We start from the raw sequence: 23,461 nt of genomic DNA on the forward strand, positions 1-23,461 counted from the left end.
GTAAATCTCACGCAGAACCACGATTTAGCAACAAACCCCTGGAGGAGCAGTAGATAACTCCCTGATTTATTGCAAAAAAGCTCTAATTCAAACAAAAACTTCTCGACTTATTCTTTCTGCAAATTTATGCGGGTAAATGCCAAAGTTTAGAGCTAAAAATTGACCCACATTGGAAATATCTTACATAATAGATGCGATACATTGTTTCCATTCTTACGTTATGCTACCAAAGTTTGTGCATCTATCATCCAACTTTCCCACAATCTCGATTTAAAGTGTTCATATGTCTGGTACTTACGGGTGGAGTGATTTAAAATCGGCAATAAAACCAAATTTCGCAGAATTAAATTCCTTTATTGTGTGAAGACAAACGTAAAAAATAAAAATATATTTGCAAAAAGCGATACAAAAGTGCATCCAGTCGTAAATAAAATGTAAATACGCAAAACCCATCTATCACAATATAAATATGAAAAATGACCTAAATTATCCTTTTTCACCATTACTGCGATAATTGACACAGCATAGCAACACCTCGCATTATCCAGTGCTTTTCCGGCTTTCTGGTTGGCAGTGTCATTGCTATTACAAAGTTGGTGGAGTGACCCGTCGTTGATAAAACCCCTCGTCTCTCTGAAGTTTTATAAACCGGACACAAATAAGTTTCCTTCGGCTTGATGTCATCCCGTTTCATGGGTTTCATCCAAATCTTGAACAAATCAGTTATAAAACAATACAACATTGGCAAAGTTTAGCCTACATGTGGCACAACATCGTACAAAACTTTGGGCAGAGACTCCTCCAAAATCATCAAATTTTTGTCCCACCTGGCCCCATCTAAGAACAGTCCGTAGACTATCACCCCATCGTCGGGCGCTGCAGTTACATGTGTCTCCCTCATGACCTGCAATAAATCCCCCAACCTCAAATTTATCGCTTAAATAAACTACCTCGTAATCAAATGCAAGCAAGTCGATCGGTATTCTATACTTCCTTGCGTAATTCTGTTGAGCCCCTGTCAAGAAAGCCTGCGTAAAGAAGAACCCCGATAACCAATACGTCGAAGGGGCGCCTTCCTCATACCATTTCTGAACAAAATCGTTGCCAAATTTCACACAAAACCCCAAATTTAATCATACCTGCAAGAAGGCCAAACGTGCCAAGAAGTCGTTCACATAACTCCCCAACGGCTTCAGCGAAGGATACGATTTTTTCATCCACAAGTGCGGAATCCTCCCAGTCAGAATACTAACGGTCACTTCCTCCAAAGTTGGAGACATTACGATCAAACCCTTTATTGCTTTGCCTACGTTTATTAAACTTGTCCGGATTTCGGACAGGAGACGGTTGAATCGGTTCATTTCTTGCACCAAAACTGTGTTCATGCTTTGGGCGTACAAAGTCGGGTATTTCTCCATTGCTGCGTCGCGGTCGTAATTTTTAGGCAATTTGGCCAAAATATCGGCGGCCACCTCCAACACTATGTCGTCGGGGGCCTTCGTACTGCCCCCAGTCGAGAGAGCATCCTATGAAATCAACAAACGCAAAATTTTCCAATTCTCAAAAACGCCAAATCAGAGAACACCTGTACAACGCCTAAATTACTTAATTTTAGTTGTTTAATTAATTAATTTTTTGGTTGATTTTTCAAAATGTTTAAAATAATAATAATAATAATAATAATAATAATAATAATAATAATAATAATAATAATAACGCTACAGAAAAACAGTAATTTTCTCGTATTTGTACATTAGAATCTACAATCACTGAAGAATCTTTTGTAAAAATTAAATTTCTAGCTTTATGCAAAAAGAAGATATAAAAGTGTAAACAGTTTTTTCTTACCCTCGCCCTAATTAGCTCCTTTGAGGCAATAAAATATTAAATTAAAACATATTTTTCAAAAAAAAATATTTAACTCGTCCTAAATCTGACTTACCTTTAATTTCCACGCGTCCTAATTAAGAAAATACGAAAAATTTCAAGAACGTCAGAGTGCACTTGCTTAATTAATTCTACTTACGGTCCTATCCTGGAACGCAGCGAGACAAACAAAAATAAATCTTAATTTAGCACCTAACACAATCCCCATAGACATTAGAATTTATTTCTTTCAATAAAACGTTTCGTCTTGAGTTCACCTGCACCATTTTTAATTAAAATAAGAAATATTTCAAAACAACGAACGCACTTTTTGTAAATTAAACCTAATTACGTCGAGCGTAACATCAAAGACGAGGTAACAATTAAACGCAACTGGTTTTAATTAAAAAAATTTTTACCTGCGTGAGCAAAATACTGCTAAACATCAAATTTGTTTCCTGTTGATCTTTCATAATATCTGCGTTTTCGTTCATTCCGAATACTTCCGGATGAGTGATCAAAGGTAGCGATTTTGTATACTCCATGAATTCTTCATAATCCTCCTTGTCTGGACAGTAATATTTTTCTGGACAACAAATGCGCTATATCGTGTGGAAAACACTAATATAGCATAACTCACTCGTAGGATCAAAAGGGTAATTCGGAGTTTCGACGAGTTCCTTGCAATAAAACTTCCGGAGTATCGTCGAGAGACATCTCCTGTCCCAATCGTCCGTCACTCGACCGCCGTAGTTGCATTCTCCAGTCAAGTACAGCAAGGCGTCGTATTGGATGTCCTCAAAATGGACAAATTTAGAAAGCTGAAAAAAAATTACCTCAAATTACCTCGTACTCGTTCAGAAACATGAGAAGCTGCATCACGCTGATTCTCAAGTCCGTCTCGTTAAACTCGTAGGGAATATTCCAGCCCAGAGGCCCGAATTTCCTCCTTTCCTGCACCGAGGCGTGGAAGAAGCAGAGACCGTAGAGGAGTCTCTTAAAAGGGACGCTCTGTGTGCAACTCTCGAACCATTCAGGATCAGATATAGGATCGCTCAAATAGGATCGGATTATATTGGCTCTTAACCCCTTCGGCGGCTCGTTCGTCATCTTAACGCCGTTTTGTAAAACGAGAACGGGGAAATGATCGGCGGGGTACGAAGTCAACCACAGCCGAAAGTCCGGATGTGTTGAATCCGGAGTCAAGTTCTCGCAAATCTGCGAAATCGCGTTTTAAAACGTCATGTGTTAACACAACTCCAAGTACCCGCTCGAGCGTCGGCATGAAACTTTTCGCCAAATGACAGTTCTGAAGGACTACCCAAGTGCCGTTACGGATCCCTTCGTCTATCAATTTAACAGCGATAGGCCCTTGGCCTTGCCCCAGCGATAACGCAAATAATCGCGCCGCTCCGAAGCCCTGATCGTCGGCGAATTTCAGCAAAACTGCCGTCGGATCGGCTCCAGGGGTTAGAACGAAAATCAAGGGAATGCAGCAGTGGGAATCGGTAAACGACGAGTATAAATCAAACGGAGGGGGCTCGATAAATTTCTTCCCCAAATTATCTAATTAAAAACATGTCATTACGCAAAATGCAACAAACACGCAAAACCTGTGACAAATTCCTGGATGGCGGGCACAACTTTATCAAATCGGATGCAACGAAGGACTAGCATTTTTTGAAACTTTGATAGCTTCGTGTCCCAAGGCGGCGGCAAAGGGTGGTCTTGAGGCTCAACCGAATCAAACATCGCTTTCCATTTGTCCAAGTTTTGCCCAAAACTGTCTTTTATCCCTCTGGAGGTATCAATTGCAAAGTTTGGAACGATTCAGCGTATTAATCATGTCTTACACGAAAGCCGGGAACTCGTCGAGTCGACACAGTTCATCCCAGGATTTAGTCACCAGCCAGTCGGAGGGATTTACATTAGGATTATCTAAGCCAACACCTCCCGTTAAAAGAAACATCCATTCGGACAAATCGATAGCGTCGCGACTTTTCAGCAAGTTGACAGCGAGCAAAAGTGAAAATAACAGTTTATCCTGCAACACAATACTGGAAAAAGTTCGCTACCACACCGAGCCTCACTTTCTCGAATAAACTTCGACAAATATTAACGTAAAGCGAGTAAGTGAAGTATTTTTCCAAATCAGCCAAACGCTCAACAACATCATCGACTTTTTCCGTATTGTCAATAGCGGCCTTAAATAGGTTCATGAACCACACCAGCGAGTATTGATACATGGGATCGATGTTTGCCAACTCGACTGGAAACAAACAAACTGTTAAGAAAACGTAAAAATTAATGCGACTTTGTCACCGATCGTAAAAAATAATATCGCGGAATGAACAGCTATCGGTTTATACTCCATTCTGGCCTTATCAATTTGCTGTTCAGTTACTTCTGCAATCGCCTGCTTTGCCGCAATCTCATTCGAGAGAGTCTTGGACGAACTCAAAATCTGAACAGCAGTTTCGTCCTCTAAAATATTACCTTGACTAGTACTCAAAACTTCCAGAATTTTATCCTCGATCTCTTTCAACGCTCTGGAACAAACTTTTAATTTTTCATCGAACAACACGCAAAGAAAACCGTTTATTCTCAGCTCCTTGAAGAATGAGAGCATTTTTCTCGGCCTCCAAGTCGGGCCGTTCCTTAGCCACCGTAATGCCCAACAGTTGGTCCTCCAACCCTACAGTTGTTATCATAAAGTTTACCAAAGTCACTTTAACTGCCACCTCGGGCATGTAATGAGGGTTTCGCAGTTTTGTCGTTATGAACAATCTGAAATAATTGGCACAATTGCTAGCGCAAACTTCCGGAGGTGTTACCTAAAATCGGGATTATACTCAACAACCGAGTCACCCAACTTTAAGCAAAGCGCTCCACTCTGTTTAAAAATTTGCTGGGCTAAGACCGGCTCCAAAATCGGGTCCAGCTCTTCGCCGATGTTTTCCAAAAGCACCGGTTGCCCGAACTGGATGGCATTCTCGAGGATTCTAACATAATCGGGCTGATTTAACCGAATGATTGCCAAATTTTTAGACTTTTCCATGTTTTTGATCCACTTATTGGCCTGTCCTTGCGGATCAATCATCAAAGCGTACCGTCGCGCGTTTCTATCAACAAGCAAATTAATTTCGTAAACCCCAACCCTGACTAATTACTTGATAATTATCCCGTTGTCAATACTGAAACTATCAGTCGGGAGTCCAAAAATATTCCAAGCCCTGATTTCGACCGGCTCTCCCAAAGTCGCAGTCAACGAAAAGTCCTTCGAGCACACGATATTGAACCCAATCAAAGCATGAATCCACTCCTCAATCTGTTTATTCCTAAACTGTAGCGTAAACGGCCCCAAATACGCCACAACACCGGCGGCAATCAGAATATCCCCCGTCAACATGTAATACCTCTCGCCTAAAGCCTTGGCCGTTGCCATCCATCTCGTCTTTTCACCTCCAAGCCCCCCGATTAGTTCCTCAGCTCGGTGCAACTTCAACGTACACAAATTCACCTCATCGGTCAAATTCTGGAACTTTTTATTCTCCGCTTCAAGCAAAGCCTCCAGTTTTGCGACTTTTTCACGGGCGTCCCGCAATTGTTGTCTTTTGATTTCAAGAGCGGTCATTGCGGTCTGAAACTCGGCTTCGGCCGCAGCTAACGCCAGTTTCTTCGGAGCCACGACTTTCGCCACCTTGTCATATTTCGAAATTGCAATAACCCATTTACTCAAACCCTCGGCTGCGGTCGAGGCGACTTTAATTTTCTCAGGATCGAAACTTTCGTCATTTAGGATTTTTTCGGCAAGCTTTGCCATGATTTTTGGCGGTATGTTATCCTTATCATAGTTGATTAAACTATCCAAAAATTTCATATCACCAAGGACTTTTTTTGAAGGCCCCCAGTAGTCTTCATAGGTGCCTATACCACTCGGTAGTGGTAGTTTTTCGGGTTTGACGTCTTTTAAAATACAGACTGCTTCCATCACGAGTCTGACTCCTTTCGGAGGACTTTTCATGGTTTTAACGACTGCGATATCAGCAGTTGTTAGTGTGTTTAAAGCTGCGAGAGCTGCGTTTAAAATTGGCATTGCTTCAGCTAGGTTGGCGTCGCATTCGTCTTTAATGGCTTGTGCCTTTTGGGCTTGTTCATTGGCAATGGCTTCGTCAGCCATGACTGTTTTTTCGACTTCGGCCGCTTCGGCCGATTCAGCTTCGACTTTTGCCAATGTTTCCGAAACTTTAGCTGCGGCTTCGACCAAAGCTGGTTGCAGAGTTTCCAATGCTGCTTGCATGACGGAAACTTGTGATCCTGCATGTTCGAGTTTTTCTAAACCGACTTCGTAGCGTTTTTTCCCGGTGAGGACTTCCCTAAAACAAGGGATTAACGCGTTGTAATTGTGTCGGTAATTGTCGGTTACTGTCGTTTTCTATTAAGGAAAGTTTTGAAGGTGTTTATTAGCTCCAAGTAAGATGTGGGAGTAACGTAATTATGGCGTTGTAATCTTGTGTAATACTCGTCGGAAAGTTGTTGAGTTGTTGTGTGAAACATTTGGCACATGTCAATGCAGACGTCTCTTTCCCGCGTTTCCAAATCAATTTCTCCCAAGAATCGCGTTGCTACGGCTAATAAGGCGTCTTCAGGCCACGCCTTGAAAGTTATTTTGTATTTTGTGAAAGGGAAAAATAAAACAGTTTTACTTGGAACCAATCTATCGTGCAGCAATTCACAATAGCTGGGAATTTTCGTATTCGTGTCCTGAAACTGTCTCCTATCGGACTCATCGCCAACACAATGTGTAATTGTTCCTTGACGATTTGCACGAAAAAGTTGTAGAGTGCGACCGGACTTCCATCGGTTTGCAGCGACTTGTCTCTTTGCCTGTCCAACTGTCGCATCTTTTCACACAGTTCGACGCGTTCCTCGCCTGTAAATATATTAGGAACTTCTCCGGAATTCATCAAATTGCTGATGTCTTCCAGGAAGCCTTCTTCTTTTATTTGCGAGTCGGTGAATAGGAAAACTCCGTGTTGATCCGTCGCACTCGCTTTCCGTAAAATCACTTTAACGTCCTCCCTCCATTCGGCGACTCCATAAGACCTGGTGATCTCGACCTGGAAGAGTTCGTATTCGGAAATATGAGCCGCAAGACGTGTGAGCGATTGCCTGCCAGAACCCCCAACCCCGACGCAAAGACCGTGACTCCTCGGCTGCTTCAATATCCGACACAACTTTGATAAATGTTCAATCGCAAATCTAAAACCCCATTTTTACGAAAAAAAGAACAACACGCGACTATCTCCGCACCTGAAAAGCACCAAATTCATCGGCTTTTTAGTCATGTTGTTAAACTCGGCAAGATAACCCTCCACGATCTCCTTCAACTGCTCCAAATCGAGCACTTCAATGTAATGTCTCTGATCGGCTTTCGGATTCGCAAAATCGCAATACAACAAATTCCTCAGCTCAGTTTCCCCTATCTAAGACCGTACAATAAATCAAAGGCCAACCCGAACATTGTTTAAATTACTATCGACGACTCCGCCGAGGCCAATCGCTCGAACATCGTGTCAAAGTTCTCCTCCAACTGCTGCGAGGTGACCTCCCTTAAAGCCTCCACGATCCATGACCTGTCCGCGTCGTCCACCAGCCGGTCGTAATACACCCGCAACACTTCATGGACCCACAGACGCTTCATTGCCACCAAATCCTCCATGGCTTCAGGCACCGATAAAAGCACGCCCTGTGGAAGAAGGAGGTGTGTTTGGTCGCGCAACTAACAAAAAGCTTTACTTGTATCACTCTGGAGAAATCTCGCAAATTGAACAGGTAATGCGACTTCGCCGGTGTTGGAAGCAAATTGGCCCTTGCCATTTTGTAGATGTCGAGAGTCGCCAAGACGATCTGTTGAATGCACGGGTCGAACTCTTTGGAAAATCCCCTAGGAAGCGCGTTGATTAAAAGGCGCAAAAACAAAAAGGGTCGGTTTAAGGGCAGCTGAATTTTTAATTTTATGCAAAAGGCAAATACGAAAATAATTTGAAAGTTTCTAATTATTACGCGAAACTAGGCTTGGTTTAATTAATTTGGATTCTTAAAATGTGTACTAAAGGCTGAATTTTAAGTAATTTTTTATTTAAATTATCTAGTATTATTTAGTATAAAAATGCGATTTCTTGTTGTTCAAGTAAGTTTAATACCTAATCTTGAGAATCAATATTTATCAAAAACAAATCGATCTACAATTTATGCATGATTTTTGAACTCAAGTATAAAAAAAACTTGGAATTTTCTTCGGAAACAGCGAAATTCCAGATGGTTTGGCCGACATTTACAAAATAATCAAAGAGCAGTTTTTTGCTCAGTTGTGAACGCCTTGCGATTGGCCTGTTTTACAGTTGGGAGTGCAATATCCCTCCCATATCCAATGACACACGCTTCAATCGTCTTGCAATTTTTTGTGCACCAGATAAACAAGTAGGAGGTGATTTTTAAATTTTTATTGGTCAATTACCCATTCCTGGGCCAAATGAAACAACAGTGAAACCAGTTACAGGGCTAGTCTTTCTCAAAGAACGAATTTCGCCTTCGGTGCGAATAAAATGGTCGATTCTGCTTAGGTTTTGAAATAATTTGGTTTTTTGACGAAAACACATTGCAGAAAATTGTTACACCTGCCTACAAATGCATAATTTTTAGCAGCACATTGTTAGTTTGCAAATTAAATTTCATAATTGAATACTTGTTTAATAATGGTTGCACGAACAATGATACTCAATTATTAAATTACTAATTTAGTTAATTCATGGCGCGTGTTATATTATTATAAACAGTGATTGATAAAGCGATACCTTGTATCCAGATGCCACAGCATAATTTTGCTGAAAATATGAATCAAAACATTTTCCTGAAACTCATCGATACATAAGTGGTTAAAATGTCGTGAAAATCGAGGTGTGATAGTGTTTCCACCCCCTGTGGGAGGACACATGGCACACATAAACTGTAAAAGGGTTGTTACAAATTTCCAAAAAATTAGTAATTTGTTTACTTGAATATCTACAAGTTTAATTGGGACGATTTCCTTCCGATCGTACCACATTTCGTGATCAAACCATTGTCTTAACAGTTCAATGGGCGGCTGCGCCCCGTAGACCTCTTTCAAGGGCATGTTAACATCATCGACGAAAATAACACATTTTTTAGTGACCGGAGGCCCGAAAACGCCCTTTCTTCGTTTATCCAGCTTTGCCATAATTATGTCCTGCGTTTGATTGGCGGTGGTTTGCGCCGAAAAGCTGATAAAAACGGGTTTATAAGTGTTAGTGTCGTTCTTTTTCAGCAGGAAATCCTGAAAATCGTATTTAAATTTTTTGTAAAAGTGCCGCCGAAAAAGTACGGTAACGTAACACGATTTTCCGGTTCCCGTCGGACCAATAATCATCATAGCTTTTTGGTGTTGCACCAGTAATTGCATTATTGTGATATTTCTGATGGTCTCCACAGTGGGGACGATTATTTGATTTACAGGAATGTCTCTGGGAATTGGCGGAGCTGACGCCAGTTCATCAGACCAAAGTTTCCATTTTCCTTTGCCCTTGCACACAGGAGAAATCAACCTCAAGTGTTTTCACGCCGGTTTTCTTACCTCTTTTATGTATCGATAATCGAACACTGTTTCCCCGATTGGTATCGTAAAAATGTAAGGCTTCTCAGGTTTGGCGATTTCGAAGGGAATGTGCAACTCTTCGCGGACTTTCTCGGGAAATTCCCGCTCTAATAACGCGCGGAAGAGCAAATTGAATTTTGGCCGACTGGCCGCATCCAGAGTCCCTCCCATTGACCAAATGCACGCAAAAAAGAACGAACCCTCAATTTGGGCCCTCACGTCCAAATCGCTGACTTGCTCGCGGTATTTCTCATCGTGATAGTCATCCATAAAGCAATCAAATAAATTCATCGTGGCTCGCAGTAAATTAGTCTGAGAAGTAGATGCAATTTCCTGTAAAACAATTAGCAAATTTTTGATTTGTCTAAATTAAAACACACTTTTAGCCCGCCTTTATGCAACAACCACAACAGTGGCTTACAGAATCGCACAAATAAAGTCTTAATCATTGTTTTATAAAAATCTGTATTAATAAACGCCGGGAGATTATTCAGCCATGATATCAGAAGTGGTTCCCATCCTAGCGAAGCTGGCTCCATGTAGATCATCCCGCATCTGGAAACAGTCGCAGGAGAAGCCACTTCCAAGTCCATTGGTTCAAAAATCAAGTTAGTGGTGTTTGCCAATTGAATAATTTCGCCAGACATGAGACACAATTTTTTATTATCGTCCAAAACCGTATTCATGTTTTCTATCCAAACTGCGTCCACCGGACCGTCAAAAATTAACCATTTTCTGTTAAAACCAGTCAAAAAATTGCTTAAAATTATTTAATCAAAACCTGTCGTCAGTTGTGGACATGGCAAATTGACGAAAGCTCACAGCTAGGACCCCGTCTGACCATTCATGGGACACTGGGTCAAACTGACCGTAGAGTTGTCCCATGGTGATGGATTTCGGGTTCATGACTGTATAAATAGCTCTATGTTCATCCATACCACCCTAAGGAGAAATTAGCAAAGTTTCAAGCCCCAGGACCGACTTACTCTCTCCTCAATAAGGGCCAAAGCATCGGCAAGAATCCGATAACTCGTGGTTTTGCCACCAAATGGCAAACCAACAATCATTAAACCGTGCCTAACAATAATCATTTCGTACAACTGTTGTACCTTCTCTAGGAAAAATGGCGTGTTTTGAATGTTGGCCGTCTTACAAGCATCGTCAACTGCTTGGTTCATTATGACATAGTCAGGTTCCGGCAAAATAACACCCGGGAACAAATCAGAAGTAATGCCCTATTTGAAATAAATTAAACAACGAAAACGTCAATATTATTAAATACTTGAAACAGGGGCACATCCATATTTAAGAATTTGGCCAAATTCACATCCTTGATTGACCTGAGAACTAAAATATCCTCCTGCTCATCAGGATATCTCAATTTCAACGCTCCTGCGGCCCTTAAAACCGACTTAACGGCCCTCATACCGTAGTCATAGTGACACTGAGAGGACAACTGTTCGGAACAAAGCCTATAGGTCGCTACAATTTTAACCGCCAAAGGCTTAGCCGTGAGAAAACCGGACGCATAAAGTTCAATTTCCGAAATGAGGGCGTAATCGGGCACCATCATAGCCACAGATCTGAACAAAGCTTTCAAATTATCGGGTAGTTCCGATCGTCCGGCGTAACCCGGATTCATTGTGATGAAAACAGCACAGGTCGGGTCAAGAGTCAGTTCGGTTCCCTCAAAGAACAGTTTTTCGTTTCCCGAATTGATGCCTCTCTGAATGGTCAAAATCTGTTGTGCTACTACTGAAAGTACTTCCAAATCGATTCGGTTAAATTCGTCGAAACAAGACCAAGCGCCACACGATGCCAAACCTTTGAAAAATTTACCCAAAGCTATGTAATCCAGACCGTCCGAACAGTTAAACACGACACATTGTTTGGCTACGGCTTTTGCCAAGTCTTTGGTGGTTTCGGTTTTGCCGGTCCCAGCTGGGCCTTCAGGAGCTCCACCTATTCAAATTTGAGCACCAAATTTTTTGGAATTGTTAATTTTAAGTACCTAAATGAAGATGTAAGGCGCCAAATAAGGTACGGTAGCACCGATCGGTCAAAGGTGTCACCACAAGTCTTGTGGTGTTACCCAAATATTCGTAACCGTACTTCAAAGTCGAATTGATCATTGAAGTTTTGAGATTATTTTCCTCCCAGTAGTAACGCAAGTGGCACAACCACTTGAAATCGGTCACGTTTTTCACACCTAGTGTTATGATTTCAGCAAGAACGTCCCGAGCATGGACATCCAAAACGACCAAAGCTCCTACAAAAAAATTAACAAGTTGGACCAAACTATCGGAAAATTCTCAACCGAGTGTGATCCGATTTTGGGCATTTAGTTTGCCGCGAACAAGGTCGACGATTTTTCCGATCTGTTCGGTACATTTCTCCAAGTAGGTTTTCATAGCTTGGGTGCCAGTTTCAATAGCTTTGTGCACCTCCAGAGTCCAGTAAGTCATCGAAATGCATTGTATCTGAAATTTTGGGTCAAAATTTTGGCAAAAAAGCTGGTATTGTTACAGTTTGGCCAGGCCATACTAAAACCCATTGTTCCCGAACACGTTTCACGTAATCTTTAACAGCCTCATGTACCATCTTATGAACGGATTTCTTCATATCTGTTTCCAATTCAACTAACCATTTTTCGACTTGACCTCGCGCTAGCGCAGTCTGAATCACATCAACGAGAGGTACAACTTCGCCTTCACTCGACTTCATCTCAGTCACATCCAAATCTTCGGTAAACGTGAGTTTGGCGATGCCTTCGAAGCACTTCTTCAAGTGTGGTTGCACTCTAAAAACTGCCTTCGCACTTGGACACAAAAACCAAAAGTTTGTACCTGGTCGGGTCTTTGGTTTCGGACAAAATCTCCAACAATTCGTCATTCGACAAGAAGAAGAATCGCGGGAAATAAAGTCGCTTCTTCTCCAAATAGTCATTCAGGCCTCTTTGGATCATCTCCAAAAGGCTGTTACACTTCTTGAGACGTTCTAGCATCTTGTCGATTTCCACCACAGACAAGACACGACAGTCGGCATTCACAGTTTTCATCAAGTCTCTCCAAATCTTGTCAACTGCACTAAACCGGCGGCCTTCCTCCGGCATTTGTTGCTGAATATCAGGCGAACTAAATATCGGTTCAAGGTACATCCAAGTTGATTGCACTTTCAACCACTCATCCAGAATTTCTTGCAGCAATTGTAGCTTAGCTTCCCACGAACTAGAAACAAAATTTCGAAACCACACTTTCAGAAATTGCAACCACTAACAGAATTTCCTTCTCAAACGGTTTGATATAAGGCGAGTTCTTCATGGTTTGCGTCTTGACAATGTGATCGTCCAGCAGGACTTGAATATCATCAACCGCTGATAAAATATAAGTACCAGTATCTCTGTACGCGTGAACCACAAATTCCATGTCCTGCCACTCAGTCATCATCTTACTCAGATTCTTCTCGAGGTTGTTTTCCTTAGTCGCAGCCTCAGAAATCGCCTCAAATTTGTCAATATACTCGTCCAAACCATAATCGATGATTTTCTCGAGCGTGAGCTCTGCGTCAACTTTAATGGGAAAACCAACAATTTCCGAAATTTTCTCCCAATGTCGCGGCTTCATTCCCGGATTTCCGAGCGTTTGTATGATTGGCATGTGCTCTTTAAACTCCTCTATTTGGGTTCGCACCTAAAATTTTGCTAGAAGTTGGTTTTACAAAGCAAAACGTACTGTTGTGGCCAATTGTTGTGTTGCCGGTCGGTCGGAAAACACTTTCTCCAACTTGTAAACGTTTCGGTAACATTGGGCCACATCCTGTTCGATTTCCTCCGGATCGTACGTTCCGACTTGTGACTTCATCCACAATTCGTACTTGGTCAAAAACTCCATAGCGTTATCGTACAGTTTCTTGTATGGGGTTAATTTATCGTGCGTTTGTTTCCTGAGAGGGTATTGGGAGAGTTCGAATCCGAAAGCAGCCTCTTCTTCATTGAAAGCATCAATTTTTTCCATTGCTGTTATCAGTCTGTTATCAAGCTGAGTGGCTTTCTTGTGGTAGCGAGGCAAGTCGTCGATGTTTCCATTGTGTTGGAGCTCTTCGACCATTTTGGCATAGAGCTGCAAATCGTCGACAAACTTCTGAATTCTTGCGGCTAAAGAAGCTTGGAATTCTTCCATCTTGACATCGACCAATTGCCGATGTTCTTCAATAACTCGCGGCATTCGCAAGTACCACAAGAACGTGATATTGTTCTGCTTCATTTCAATGGGAGTGAATATGGCATGGTCTGATAGGAAAAGCATATATTTCAGGACGATTCTAAGCCGGTCTTCCATTTCAGGAAGAGTGGTGGCTTCAGTATCTTCAACGAAACGAATCAAAGCCATCAATTCTGCCGTATTTGCCGGCGTTTTTAAAGATTTTTCGGCAATAGCTTGATATTCTTCACCGAGTCTATAAAAAACTTTGATGATTTACAAAACAATGCGACCAAACCTACGCCTTGCACAAAGACTGGTAGTCTTTAGTACAACGTTTGATGAGAATGTCCTTAAAATTCTCAGCGGCTGCAACTAGAGCCTTAATCATTTCGAACCGTTCCATATCGTACATTTCCATCGTAATAACATGTTCTTTAACAATCGGGATTTCGTCAATAATTTGCTTGTACCGCAAAATTTCCTCAACGTATTCATCAAACGAGCGATCTTCAGCTAAAAATTGGTTAATCCATTCCTCGTCCTGGAAGGAATATTAAGCAAAAAATAATTTCCTAATCAACTAACTTCTCCGTTTATTAGCGGCATGTACTCATCAAAATCTTGGACACGTAATTCCGGCCCAATTCTCTGATTCTCCAACAAATCTCTTATTTGTTGTCTGTAATTACCAACAGTGAGTTCCGGAATCGTTGGCTAAAAATGCGATAAGTGGGAAAACGACTAAGGATTTTTTACCAACTTTTAAATACACTTCTTGGCCCGCATCTAAATAAAGTCGGCATTCGAGTCTCGGTACTGTCATTACAGCTTCGATAATAAAGTCAATCACATTGAGTAAAGCATCAGTGAAGTGTTTAAATGGAGGCTCGAACACTAACGTGTTGACTTTCTGGTGCAAATGAATTATAAATCCTTTATTCGAGTACTAAAATTGGATAATTATTTCAGGACTATAAAGTGTTAAAGTTACTTTAATGTCAGTAATGTAGCTAATGTAGTCGTATAACGATTTTAGACAAAGAGTTTGCAAATTATATGTCATTATTGTCGCTACAGCGTTGTAAAAAGATTTCATCCGCTTGGGTTTAGCTGGGTCGGGAAGTAAATTCCTTTTACTCCCTTGTAGAAAAACATCAGTCACTGCGGCGTAATAGTCGTTCATAAGTGTTTGTTTGCAAGCATCGATTTGGTTGTTGATTGTCCATTTAAATTCTTCGAGACTGAACGCGCCTTCGTGGGCCATTAACTCCTTCGTGTCAACCAATCGAAGTTTTCTAATAAATTGCAAATCAAAAACCTTTACTAACATTTCAAAGGACAATGTTTTATTTTAGTTAATTGTCCTTTGGTCTATAGGATATCATAGTGTTGGCAACCCTATTTCTAGTCAAGTTTTACCTAAATCTACTATACCAAATGTCCAAGATGGCCGCTAGACAGGGATTAATGACGTGAAGATCTCGTTCCAGTTTAGCTTTAGCCGTCTGTATGACATTTTTTACAGTTAGAACCATATCTTTCAGTTCTTTTTTATGTGGCGATTCTTTTTCCGCCACAACTTTAACAAATGCAGGGTCTTGGAGGACAAAATCGACTATAGCTTTTTTGACCGCCATCATGAAATCAGTTTTCATGTCTTCGATAGAAGCTTCAAGAGTTTGCTCCCATTTCATTAATTTTCTAGGAACTAATGCTAACACCTATGATTGAATTGTAAGTTACTGTGTGCAAAAATAAAGTTTTATGTACCCTATTTAGCACTTTTATGTCTAGTGGAGCTACATGTATTGTATCAACACCATATTTGATGTAGTAATAGTAGCGCAAAATTTCGCGCTCGTCTGCTGATGGTATTTGGTTTGGATCAACTTCGGCATCGTCGTCTTTATTGACAATTAAGTCGACAAGTCGTTTCCTGAATTCTTCCCGTTGCTTTCGCAACTCGGTGTAAGACTTCAGCTTATTTTTCAATTCCTCATCTTTAGAAACAGCTTTATTATGAACTAAATAACACGTGAAGAAATACCTCTTTTCTTTTGCTCTGCTACTTTTTTACGATATTTGGGATATGAAGACGCTATAACGGGCCGCAAAATTTCAGGAGGTAATGAAAAAACATTCCGATCTTGAATATTAAAATCCGAAGGAACCGTTAGCCTTGGAACTTTAATATTAAGATCGCCTCTGGCCTCCAAACGTGCCCTTTTCTCTGCAATTCGTTTTAACAAACGCTCGCGTTCGATGTCTCTGCCTCGAGAACCCATGTCTGAAAAGTTTGGTGCTCACTGACATGTGGTAACTTTTGACGGTCACTGCTTCTCTTATGTCATTCGCCGGCAAAAAATTGTGACATAAGTTTTGGGGTTAGGTAAAGGTAAAAAATTGTGTGATAAGGAAAAATGGTAAGAAAAACGCAAAAACTTACTTTAAACTACCAATGTTGACATAATTAAGCACTTTTTTTGCGGGTTTCTTGTAAAAAACTATAATGACACTGAAAAAGTCACCTATCAATAAAACTATTTATTTTTTTGTCATAGTAACAAGAATTGAGGAAATATGATCGATAATAATTTTCAGATTTCCTCGAAAATTTTTGCACGTTTTGTGCACCTACAAGGCCCATGTCTGGCCGCAGAAAAGTCCCTGTTAGCAACCCTTAGAAAGAAGACAGGATACACGTTTTCCAACTGCAAAAAAGCCCTGGAGCTGCATAACAATGATATAAAACAAGTGGGTTGACTAGTGGCCACTATTTTGATTTATTTAGGGGTTGTAGGCAGAGGCTTGGCTGAGACAACAAGCGCAGTCTTTGGGGTGGGCCAAGGCCACGAAATTGGAGGGCAGACAGACCTCCCAAGGCCTGATTGGACTGTCGTTTAATTCCAAAAACGCAGCCTTGGTCGAAGTCAACTGTGAGACAGATTTTGTTGCGAGAAATAAGGAGTTTCACAAGTATGTTGAGGAGGCGACTTTGAGTTGCCTGAATTTTGCGCAAACACAGCCAGGGGACAAAACCATAAAAAAGGTATATATTTAACATCAAAGAAAAATTAAATATTAATGTGCATCGAAGTAGGCGTTTTTTGGTGAATCACACCTATAGTATATCTTTTTTTTGTGATATTTTAGATTAGTTTAAACAGTGATCAGATGAAAGCGTTTTTGGCCACTGATGGCAAGTCTTTGGCGGATCATTTGGCGCTGATGATTGGAACAGTGGGTGAAAATGCGTCCTTGAAAAGGGGGCTGTGTGTCAAGGCCCCAAGTGACGTGCATTTGGTCGGTTATGTGCACCCTTCGGGGAGTGACGGTTCAGTTTTGTTGGGGAAAATTGGAGGTTTGATTGCTTTAAAACAATTATCTTCAAAGTGTGCAGATTTGGACGAGATTGGGAAAAAGCTGTGTCAGCACATTGTCGGTATGAACCCTCAAAAAATTGGTACATCTGACGATGAACCAGCCAAAGACAAAGAGGAGGAAGTTTGTTTGATCCATCAGGAGTTTTTGCTTGATGACAGCGTGACGGTGAAGGAAGTTTTAGACGAACATGAGATTGAAGTGGTTGATTTTAAGAGGCTTGAGTGTGGAGGGGACACAGTTGAGGGTGTAAATCAGCCTTTAGAGTTAATAGAAACTTGTCAGTAATTTATATTTTGCTACTAAATAAAATAGTCGTTTCAAGTGGATTTTTTCATTTCTGCCACCGATCTGTTCTTCTTGAAATCAACATCATTTTTCCACATCCACATTCTGCAGTCTTTCTTCCACGTCCATGCAATGTCGTCAGCCGTGTAGTTGCGCCCTTTCAGACTCAAAAACTCTTCCTTTATGTAATAAACCTCATCCGTGACGACGTCTTTGGTCGCAATCGAGTTTTTGTCCATTCTTTGTGTGTCATAATCTTTACAAAACAATTCGCAACAGTTTTCTTTCGTATTCTACAAGGAAAGTCAATTTCGAATGACAGTGTCATCACGGTTATAACCTGATGCCGTTGATTTGGCACCGAATCGTAAAGTTTCGTGTCGACCATTGCCCCAGCATAGGATTTTGCTTCTCAGTAGATAGAGATAGCCGGTTCAAAAACCACCTCCACCTCCCTCTACTGCGCATGTGTGAAAATTGTGTCAGTCAGCCGCAGACGCAAGCGCGTAATCGCAGCTCGCTGGCCTGCGACCAGCTGGTCAGCCGGCCTGCGGCCGACTGACGCCATTTGTGATGATGCAAATATATTTATGTAGTATAATAATAATAATAATAATAATAATCGTCGCCATCTTGGAAGTTTGAAAGTCGGCGGCGGTCATTTTTGTTTAATGGTAAATTGGCGCCAAATTTAAATTATTTCAAAATTAATATTTGAAATTAGTCGGCCATGTTTGTTTGTTAAAAAAAATGGCGCCAAAATTTTAATTTATTTAAAAATTAATATTGGGTGTAATGTTGGTAGCGCCGATGTCGTCACAAATTCCGCCTAAATTCTCACGTTAGATGGCGCCACGGTCTGCAAACTTTTCGCTAGATGGCGCTGCCGTCAGCGCAGCCGTCAATCAAAGATGGCGCTGGCCTCCATTTTTTTTTTTTAAACACACCCCCCGCCCGTTTGCGAATATGCAACCAAGAAAACAAGTAGTAGTAGTAGTAGTAGCTTTTTGGGGTTGTGAAATTTTTGGTTTTTGGGGTTGTGAAATTTTGAATATATGATTTTTGAAATGTGCAATTTTGAATACATGAAGTATATATACAATACATGCTGTATTGAGTTAAGCAAAATATCAGAAAATCATCGCGCTTGTCACTAATAACTAATAAAGGAAAGTCATTATTTTATCGATAAGGAAAAAAAACCTAGTATATGTAGTTTTTTATTTTTGTAATGTTGTTTGCCTAACTTGTCTGTTGCGCACCAAGTTTATTTTGTTATTTGTTTAAAATATAATGCAAAAAAAGTTGTTGTTGTTGTTGTTCCTTCCATGGGGAGTCGAACCTCAGGTAGGTAGAGTGGATAGTGCTGTCTATTTTGGAAACCTGAAAAAAATCATAAATTAGTTTTTTAAATAGAGGTGAACATGACACTTACCAAAAAATTTTACATTAATCTTCGTGAACAATACGTTCGAAATTAAAAATGTGGGCATCATGTTCCTGATTTCCATTAGCTTGCTTACGTCCCATATAAATCAAATAAGATCCGAGTCCTTCCATTAGTGTCGTAATTATGGTATCATTCATAACTGCTGTTAGTCGTTTAGGTAAAAAAACTTTACCGACGTTGTCCAGATATGCTACCATCATAACCCCATGTTGTGTGTTTGCCTTGGTTAAATTGATGATTTTATATTTCTTGTTCACTTCCAAATCGTTGGCACTGACATATGTATCAGTATATTCACAGGCAGCAATTTTATTCAGATTTAATAGTTGATCAGCCATTACAGAATCCTTTGAAATTTAAATGCAAAAATACACAGCGGAGCACATACAACTTCTCACAAAGATAGTTTTAATAAAACTGGTGAAATGTGTAAAAAACGGAACTTTTATAATCAATTTTTGCGGTTAACAGATAACACGCTTTCCTAAAAAATAAAAATGAAATAAAATATGATTTAATACTAATTTTGTGGTTTACCTTATCGTAGGAATTTTGTGACGCACTTTTTGTTTGATAAAAATTTGATAAAAATTTTCCTAAAAAATTAAACACATTTTTAGCAATCAAATGTGGTAAACAAATTTAAAAAATTAAAGAATTTACCAAAAAAAGATTATTTATGTTGGTTTTAGAGAAGAATTCAGTAGTCTGAATCGGAAGAATTTGTGGATGAAGAACTTGTGCCGAAGTCAATATTTTCGATAAACTTACGATGCGTCTTTTTGGCACAACTTTTGTAGGTCTGAAGCTGAAATTAGATGTTTAAATTAGATGTTTAGAAAGAACGTTTTATTAAGTTGTAATATAAACTTACTGTAAACAAACACTGATGAATACACCAACTACACCAACTATCTTCTTCACGAGTATAATCTGTTAAATTTTCAACCAGGACTGCATTGTGTGTAATAATCTTTTTAAAAGATAATTTTTTCAATTGAATTAAGATGGGTTCTCGCGGACAATTAATGTTAAATATAGATAAAGTTTTAGGTCCCGCTTGTATGACACTCTTAGTAAACTCATCATATTCAAAGTAATTATTTTCATTAAAAAAGTACAGCTTTCCGTTTAAATATCTAAATGTCCTTGTTATTTTATTAGGAACACCTTCAAATAATTCGTTTGTTAAACCAGGAACATTATATCCAGAGATGCAACTAGATAATGTAATATATGTATTATCTCTGAGAAAAAGATAAATACCACCTGAGTAAGTTGTTATCGCTGCCGAAATTGGACTTGATATTTTAAATTCTTCGCTTATAGATTTCGGATAATTAGTTTTAAATCTAAAAGTAGATAATGAAAAAAATATAAACTTCAGCTTTTACAATAATTACTATATCATCTGTTGAGGGTTTATGATAAATTGTTGTAAATTCTTCAAAATCTTTTGGTAAAAAATGTTAACCGCCCAGTAATTAAGGTTTTGGATATGAATTTTTACCTATTTCAATTAAACAAATCCACTTTTTTTATAAAAGATGTATAAATGTGTTTTAACTATTAGAAATGTATATATTGTTTGTAAACTATTGGATATAAATTTTTTGGGGAAAATGATTGTAACGATAAATTAATAATCAAATACAACTGGATATTTATAAAATTTTTGATTCATAAATTTACAAGAAAAAAACGTTAGACAGGAAATAAGATCAGAAAAATAATCAGAATGAATATTATTTTTTATTATACATAAAACAAACTACATACTTAAACTAAAAAAGTCATACACCTAAATAAATTTTTAATTGCAGTTTTTAAGCCAAACCTAACGCTATGAACATCATAAAAAACGCTATGAACATCATAAAACGATCCAACATGTATGAGGTTTAATGTACCCATACCCAAATGTCAATTATACCCCGCTCCTCATCGGTGTCTATCGCGGCGGTCAAGCGCCCCACGGTAAAAATATCAAAATAACCTCCAAGGGATGGGGGCGGTTCCAGTCGCAGATAGATGTTAATAAGGGAAACCCACTCGAAGGTGCCCGCGGGAATTTGGGTGAGGAGGTGGTCCACCTCCTCTTCGGTTAACCCAGCGTGGTTAACAACCAAATCTGGGTTATAGTCCCCATAGTAACCTGCGGGATGTTCTGTAACAAAAGAAAGAGAAATTTAATAAATAGATTACATTAATTTATTAAGACTGATGATGAAGTGTTGTAATTAAATTTCAAACAATTGATTCGGAAAAAATTTAAAATAAAATAATGTAAAAATTATTTCTACTTACTAGACATGATGGTTGTGTTGACTGTTGATATTTCAATAAAAATTATTTCACACACTAAAAGTTGATCCCTTTATACTTTTTGTAATCTTAACTAGAGTGGAGAGGGCAGGTTAATGAAGTAGGAGAAGGAAACGAGATTAAAACTTTAAACGTTTATTTCGGTAAATTCTGAATTACATAATTATAAATAAACCGTACATTATTAAGACTACAGATACATATTTTAGTTTTTAAGTAATGATGCATACATAACGGAAGTTGTGGTTGCAATTTTGGACAAGAGTTTGCTTCCTCCAAATTGATGATCCTAGGGTAAAAGTCCTTTGAATCGAAAAATTGTCTTAAAAAATCCTCTTTAACGCTTCCTTTTACGTAAATAATATCGATAACATCATCGATAATATTTTCTTCTAGTATGTTATAAATATTTTCATAGTCGATATTTCCACTGTTGTAACGTAATAGATGATGATTTAATTCTAAATATTTCACTTGTTTTTTTACATCTGCACTTAGTTGACGAAACGGCACCGGTGATTTAAACAAATAGTGACCAGTTCGATGTCCATCAAATATTGTTAATTCTTTAACGATGAATTCAGGTATATAAAATCCTTGAACATCAATCACTACTACCTTCATGTTGAACACTTAAATCTAGACTGAAAAATTTGTTCACGATGAGCAGAATTTAAGATCTCCTTTAAAATATTTTTCATTTGATTAATTCTAAACTTAAACCTTTCTCTGTCTGCAGCGCATTGTATCCAATAGTTTCCTTTTCTAGCATCTTGATAAGCATATGACCAAACTATTAGATTATGTACTTCCGGAGCACTATCACTTATAGTAACACTTTTTTTCATCCTTATATCAGTTGTCTAATTATTCCTGTTAACGGATAGTACTGCATTATTCTATCATGAATGATAATACAATAAGCTCTTGTATCGGCTGGGAAATTATTATCGCTTTCAAATTCTAAGCTGATATCAATGGTGGAACTTCGAATTGCTTCGTTTTGCTTGGAACAGTCTAATACAAATATCGGTCTTTTTGTATAATCTGTATAGCTTAATATAGGTTCAGCACGATCTTTTCCATTAAATTCCTTATAAAAATCAACGTAAGCTTGATATGCTTCTAAATATTTATTTTTAGCAAATTGTAGTTTCCATGTTTCATATGGATAAACATTTGAATTCAACCATAAACGTACGCTTCTTACATCACAATGATCAAATAGAGTAACATCAGACTTTGGATTATTTTTTCGGTTTGTTTGAAAGCAAACGATAATAAATCTTGGTCTTTCTAATTGAGTAGATGTTTTAACTCTCCAGATGTCGTTATTAGTTTGTCGAACTGATGGAAGTTCATGAATTTCCCATTTTCTGAACGGTAACGATATAACACGATCTTTGTTGATCCCTTCTAATATAGTTAATTTAATTTCATCATTTGGGTAAACATGTTTTGCTTTTAATTCAATATTGTTAATCTTAAGTGTCGCTTTTCTCGTTCCGGTAGAAATGAAACAATTAGCATCGTTACGACTTCGTATTAATCGAAGTTTTTGATGACCGCTAACTATCCGATGATAATCAAATGGTAAATTTAACAGATAAGATAAAGGGATTCTAAATGAAAACGTATTATCAGTTTCATTAAATGTCTTCAGTTGTTGACTTTCTTGATCATTCCATCCAGCGAGAGTTAATGCTCTTACTTCATCTTTGCCATAACATAGAAAAGTTTTGATTGTAGATACTGTTCCGACTTCACGTACACTATCTAACTCAACATTATTCAATTCATAGCTTACATTCTCAAATAAATATGCTGCTGCATTATTAGTCAAGGTTACATTTCCACCGCCAGTTTCCGGTACCGGATCTGGTATGAACTCACCGTCCACTTGTATAAATGATTCAAAGAGAGAAATCCAAATATCTCTCTGATTAATTATAATTTCGATTTCATCATTGTTATCGAAAGATCTTACTTGCGGACTATATGTATGTTCTTCCTCTTTACTTATGCTGTCGTCTATTTCCGGTGAACTGTAAACCTGAAGTTTGCTGGCGGACATTATATCCTAACGATTTAAGAATCTGCACGCTCTGATGTGATAATGTCGACTGATGACAAGATACTGACTGATAATTTGATGGATTGTATGATTTTTTATATTGATTTTGAAACACTAAACCCATGTTTATGCTTCTTTTTTCAGAGCAAGACGAATATTGATTGTTTGACCGTTAAAATCTATAGGACAATGGTCTTGAT

The 23,461-nt window shown here is 38.9% G+C and overlaps 2 protein-coding genes, 1 long non-coding RNA gene and 1 other non-coding gene across 7 annotated transcripts; 1 reads left to right on the forward strand and 3 right to left on the reverse strand.

The window, feature by feature from the left end:
- Positions 1-373: 373 nt before the first annotated feature.
- On the reverse strand, positions 374-16,028 carry Dhc36C (Dynein heavy chain at 36C). 2 transcript variants are annotated; one of them, XM_064356547.1, is made up of 44 exons: positions 15,791-16,028; positions 15,514-15,743; positions 15,163-15,464; positions 14,735-15,038; positions 14,504-14,689; positions 14,329-14,457; positions 14,043-14,284; positions 13,273-13,996; positions 12,818-13,230; positions 12,388-12,768; positions 12,068-12,341; positions 11,859-12,021; positions 11,553-11,810; positions 10,824-11,503; positions 10,528-10,776; positions 10,323-10,483; positions 9,922-10,276; positions 9,521-9,874; positions 9,272-9,469; positions 8,924-9,223; positions 8,724-8,875; positions 7,666-7,813; positions 7,403-7,615; positions 7,180-7,352; positions 6,573-7,128; positions 6,293-6,522; positions 5,037-6,242; positions 4,701-4,988; positions 4,462-4,653; positions 4,189-4,415; positions 3,957-4,135; positions 3,720-3,910; positions 3,480-3,664; positions 3,134-3,432; positions 2,713-3,084; positions 2,507-2,663; positions 2,286-2,452; positions 2,027-2,035; positions 1,943-1,960; positions 1,849-1,866; positions 1,140-1,526; positions 951-1,088; positions 761-904; positions 374-709 (listed from the first exon to the last, which is right to left on the reverse strand). In XM_064356547.1, the coding sequence occupies exons 1-44, from the start codon at positions 16,026-16,028 to the stop codon at positions 503-505; spliced, it is 11,997 nt and encodes a 3,998-aa protein (XP_064212617.1). In that variant the 3' UTR covers positions 374-502. The 2 variants fall into 2 exon arrangements, with proteins under 2 accessions (XP_064212617.1, XP_015835680.1); XM_015980194.2 differs by lacking the exons at positions 1,849-1,866; positions 1,943-1,960; positions 2,027-2,035.
- mEFTs (mitochondrial translation elongation factor Ts) lies at positions 16,029-17,448 on the forward strand. The gene is made up of 4 exons (XM_969659.4): positions 16,029-16,166; positions 16,345-16,497; positions 16,544-16,792; positions 16,897-17,448. The coding sequence occupies exons 1-4, from the start codon at positions 16,164-16,166 to the stop codon at positions 17,410-17,412; spliced, it is 921 nt and encodes a 306-aa protein (XP_974752.2). The 5' UTR covers positions 16,029-16,163; the 3' UTR covers positions 17,413-17,448.
- Positions 17,392-17,826, reverse strand: LOC103313275 (uncharacterized). Its single transcript, XR_010334152.1, has 2 exons — positions 17,753-17,826; positions 17,392-17,705 (listed from the first exon to the last, which is right to left on the reverse strand). It is a non-coding gene; the product is annotated as an uncharacterized LOC103313275 (transcript).
- A 790-nt stretch (positions 17,827-18,616) lies between these two features.
- Positions 18,617-21,184, reverse strand: LOC103312359 (uncharacterized). Of its 3 annotated transcripts, none has more exons than XR_010334150.1 (5): positions 21,170-21,184; positions 19,737-21,029; positions 19,400-19,670; positions 18,848-19,346; positions 18,617-18,795 (listed from the first exon to the last, which is right to left on the reverse strand). It is a non-coding gene; the product is annotated as an uncharacterized LOC103312359 (long non-coding RNA). The 3 variants fall into 3 exon arrangements; XR_010334149.1 differs by having other exon boundaries at positions 19,400-19,458; positions 19,526-21,029; XR_010334148.1 differs by having other exon boundaries at positions 19,400-21,029.
- Positions 21,185-23,461: the final 2,277 nt, after the last annotated feature.

This window comes from Tribolium castaneum, chromosome 5 (genome assembly GCF_031307605.1).
Source record: "Tribolium castaneum strain GA2 chromosome 5, icTriCast1.1, whole genome shotgun sequence".
NCBI classification, from domain to species: domain Eukaryota; kingdom Metazoa; phylum Arthropoda; class Insecta; order Coleoptera; family Tenebrionidae; genus Tribolium; species Tribolium castaneum.

Excerpts from the sequence above, each read along its gene's own strand:
- Dhc36C (XM_064356547.1), bottom strand. The coding sequence starts at position 16,028 with ATGGGTTCTCGAGGCAGAGACATCGAACGCGAGCGTTTGTTAAAACGA. Across the intron at positions 13,997-14,042 it reads TACCAGTCTTTGTGCAAGGC|ACTCGGTGAAGAATATCAAG; the intron begins GTAGGTTTGGTC and ends AGTTTTTTATAG. Across the intron at positions 8,876-8,923 it reads TTAAACTTGTAGATATTCAA|TTTATGTGTGCCATGTGTCC; the intron begins GTAAACAAATTA and ends ACCCTTTTACAG.
- mEFTs (XM_969659.4), top strand. Across the intron at positions 16,498-16,543 it reads ATAACAATGATATAAAACAA|GCAGAGGCTTGGCTGAGACA; the intron begins GTGGGTTGACTA and ends TAGGGGTTGTAG. Across the intron at positions 16,793-16,896 it reads GGGACAAAACCATAAAAAAG|ATTAGTTTAAACAGTGATCA; the intron begins GTATATATTTAA and ends GTGATATTTTAG.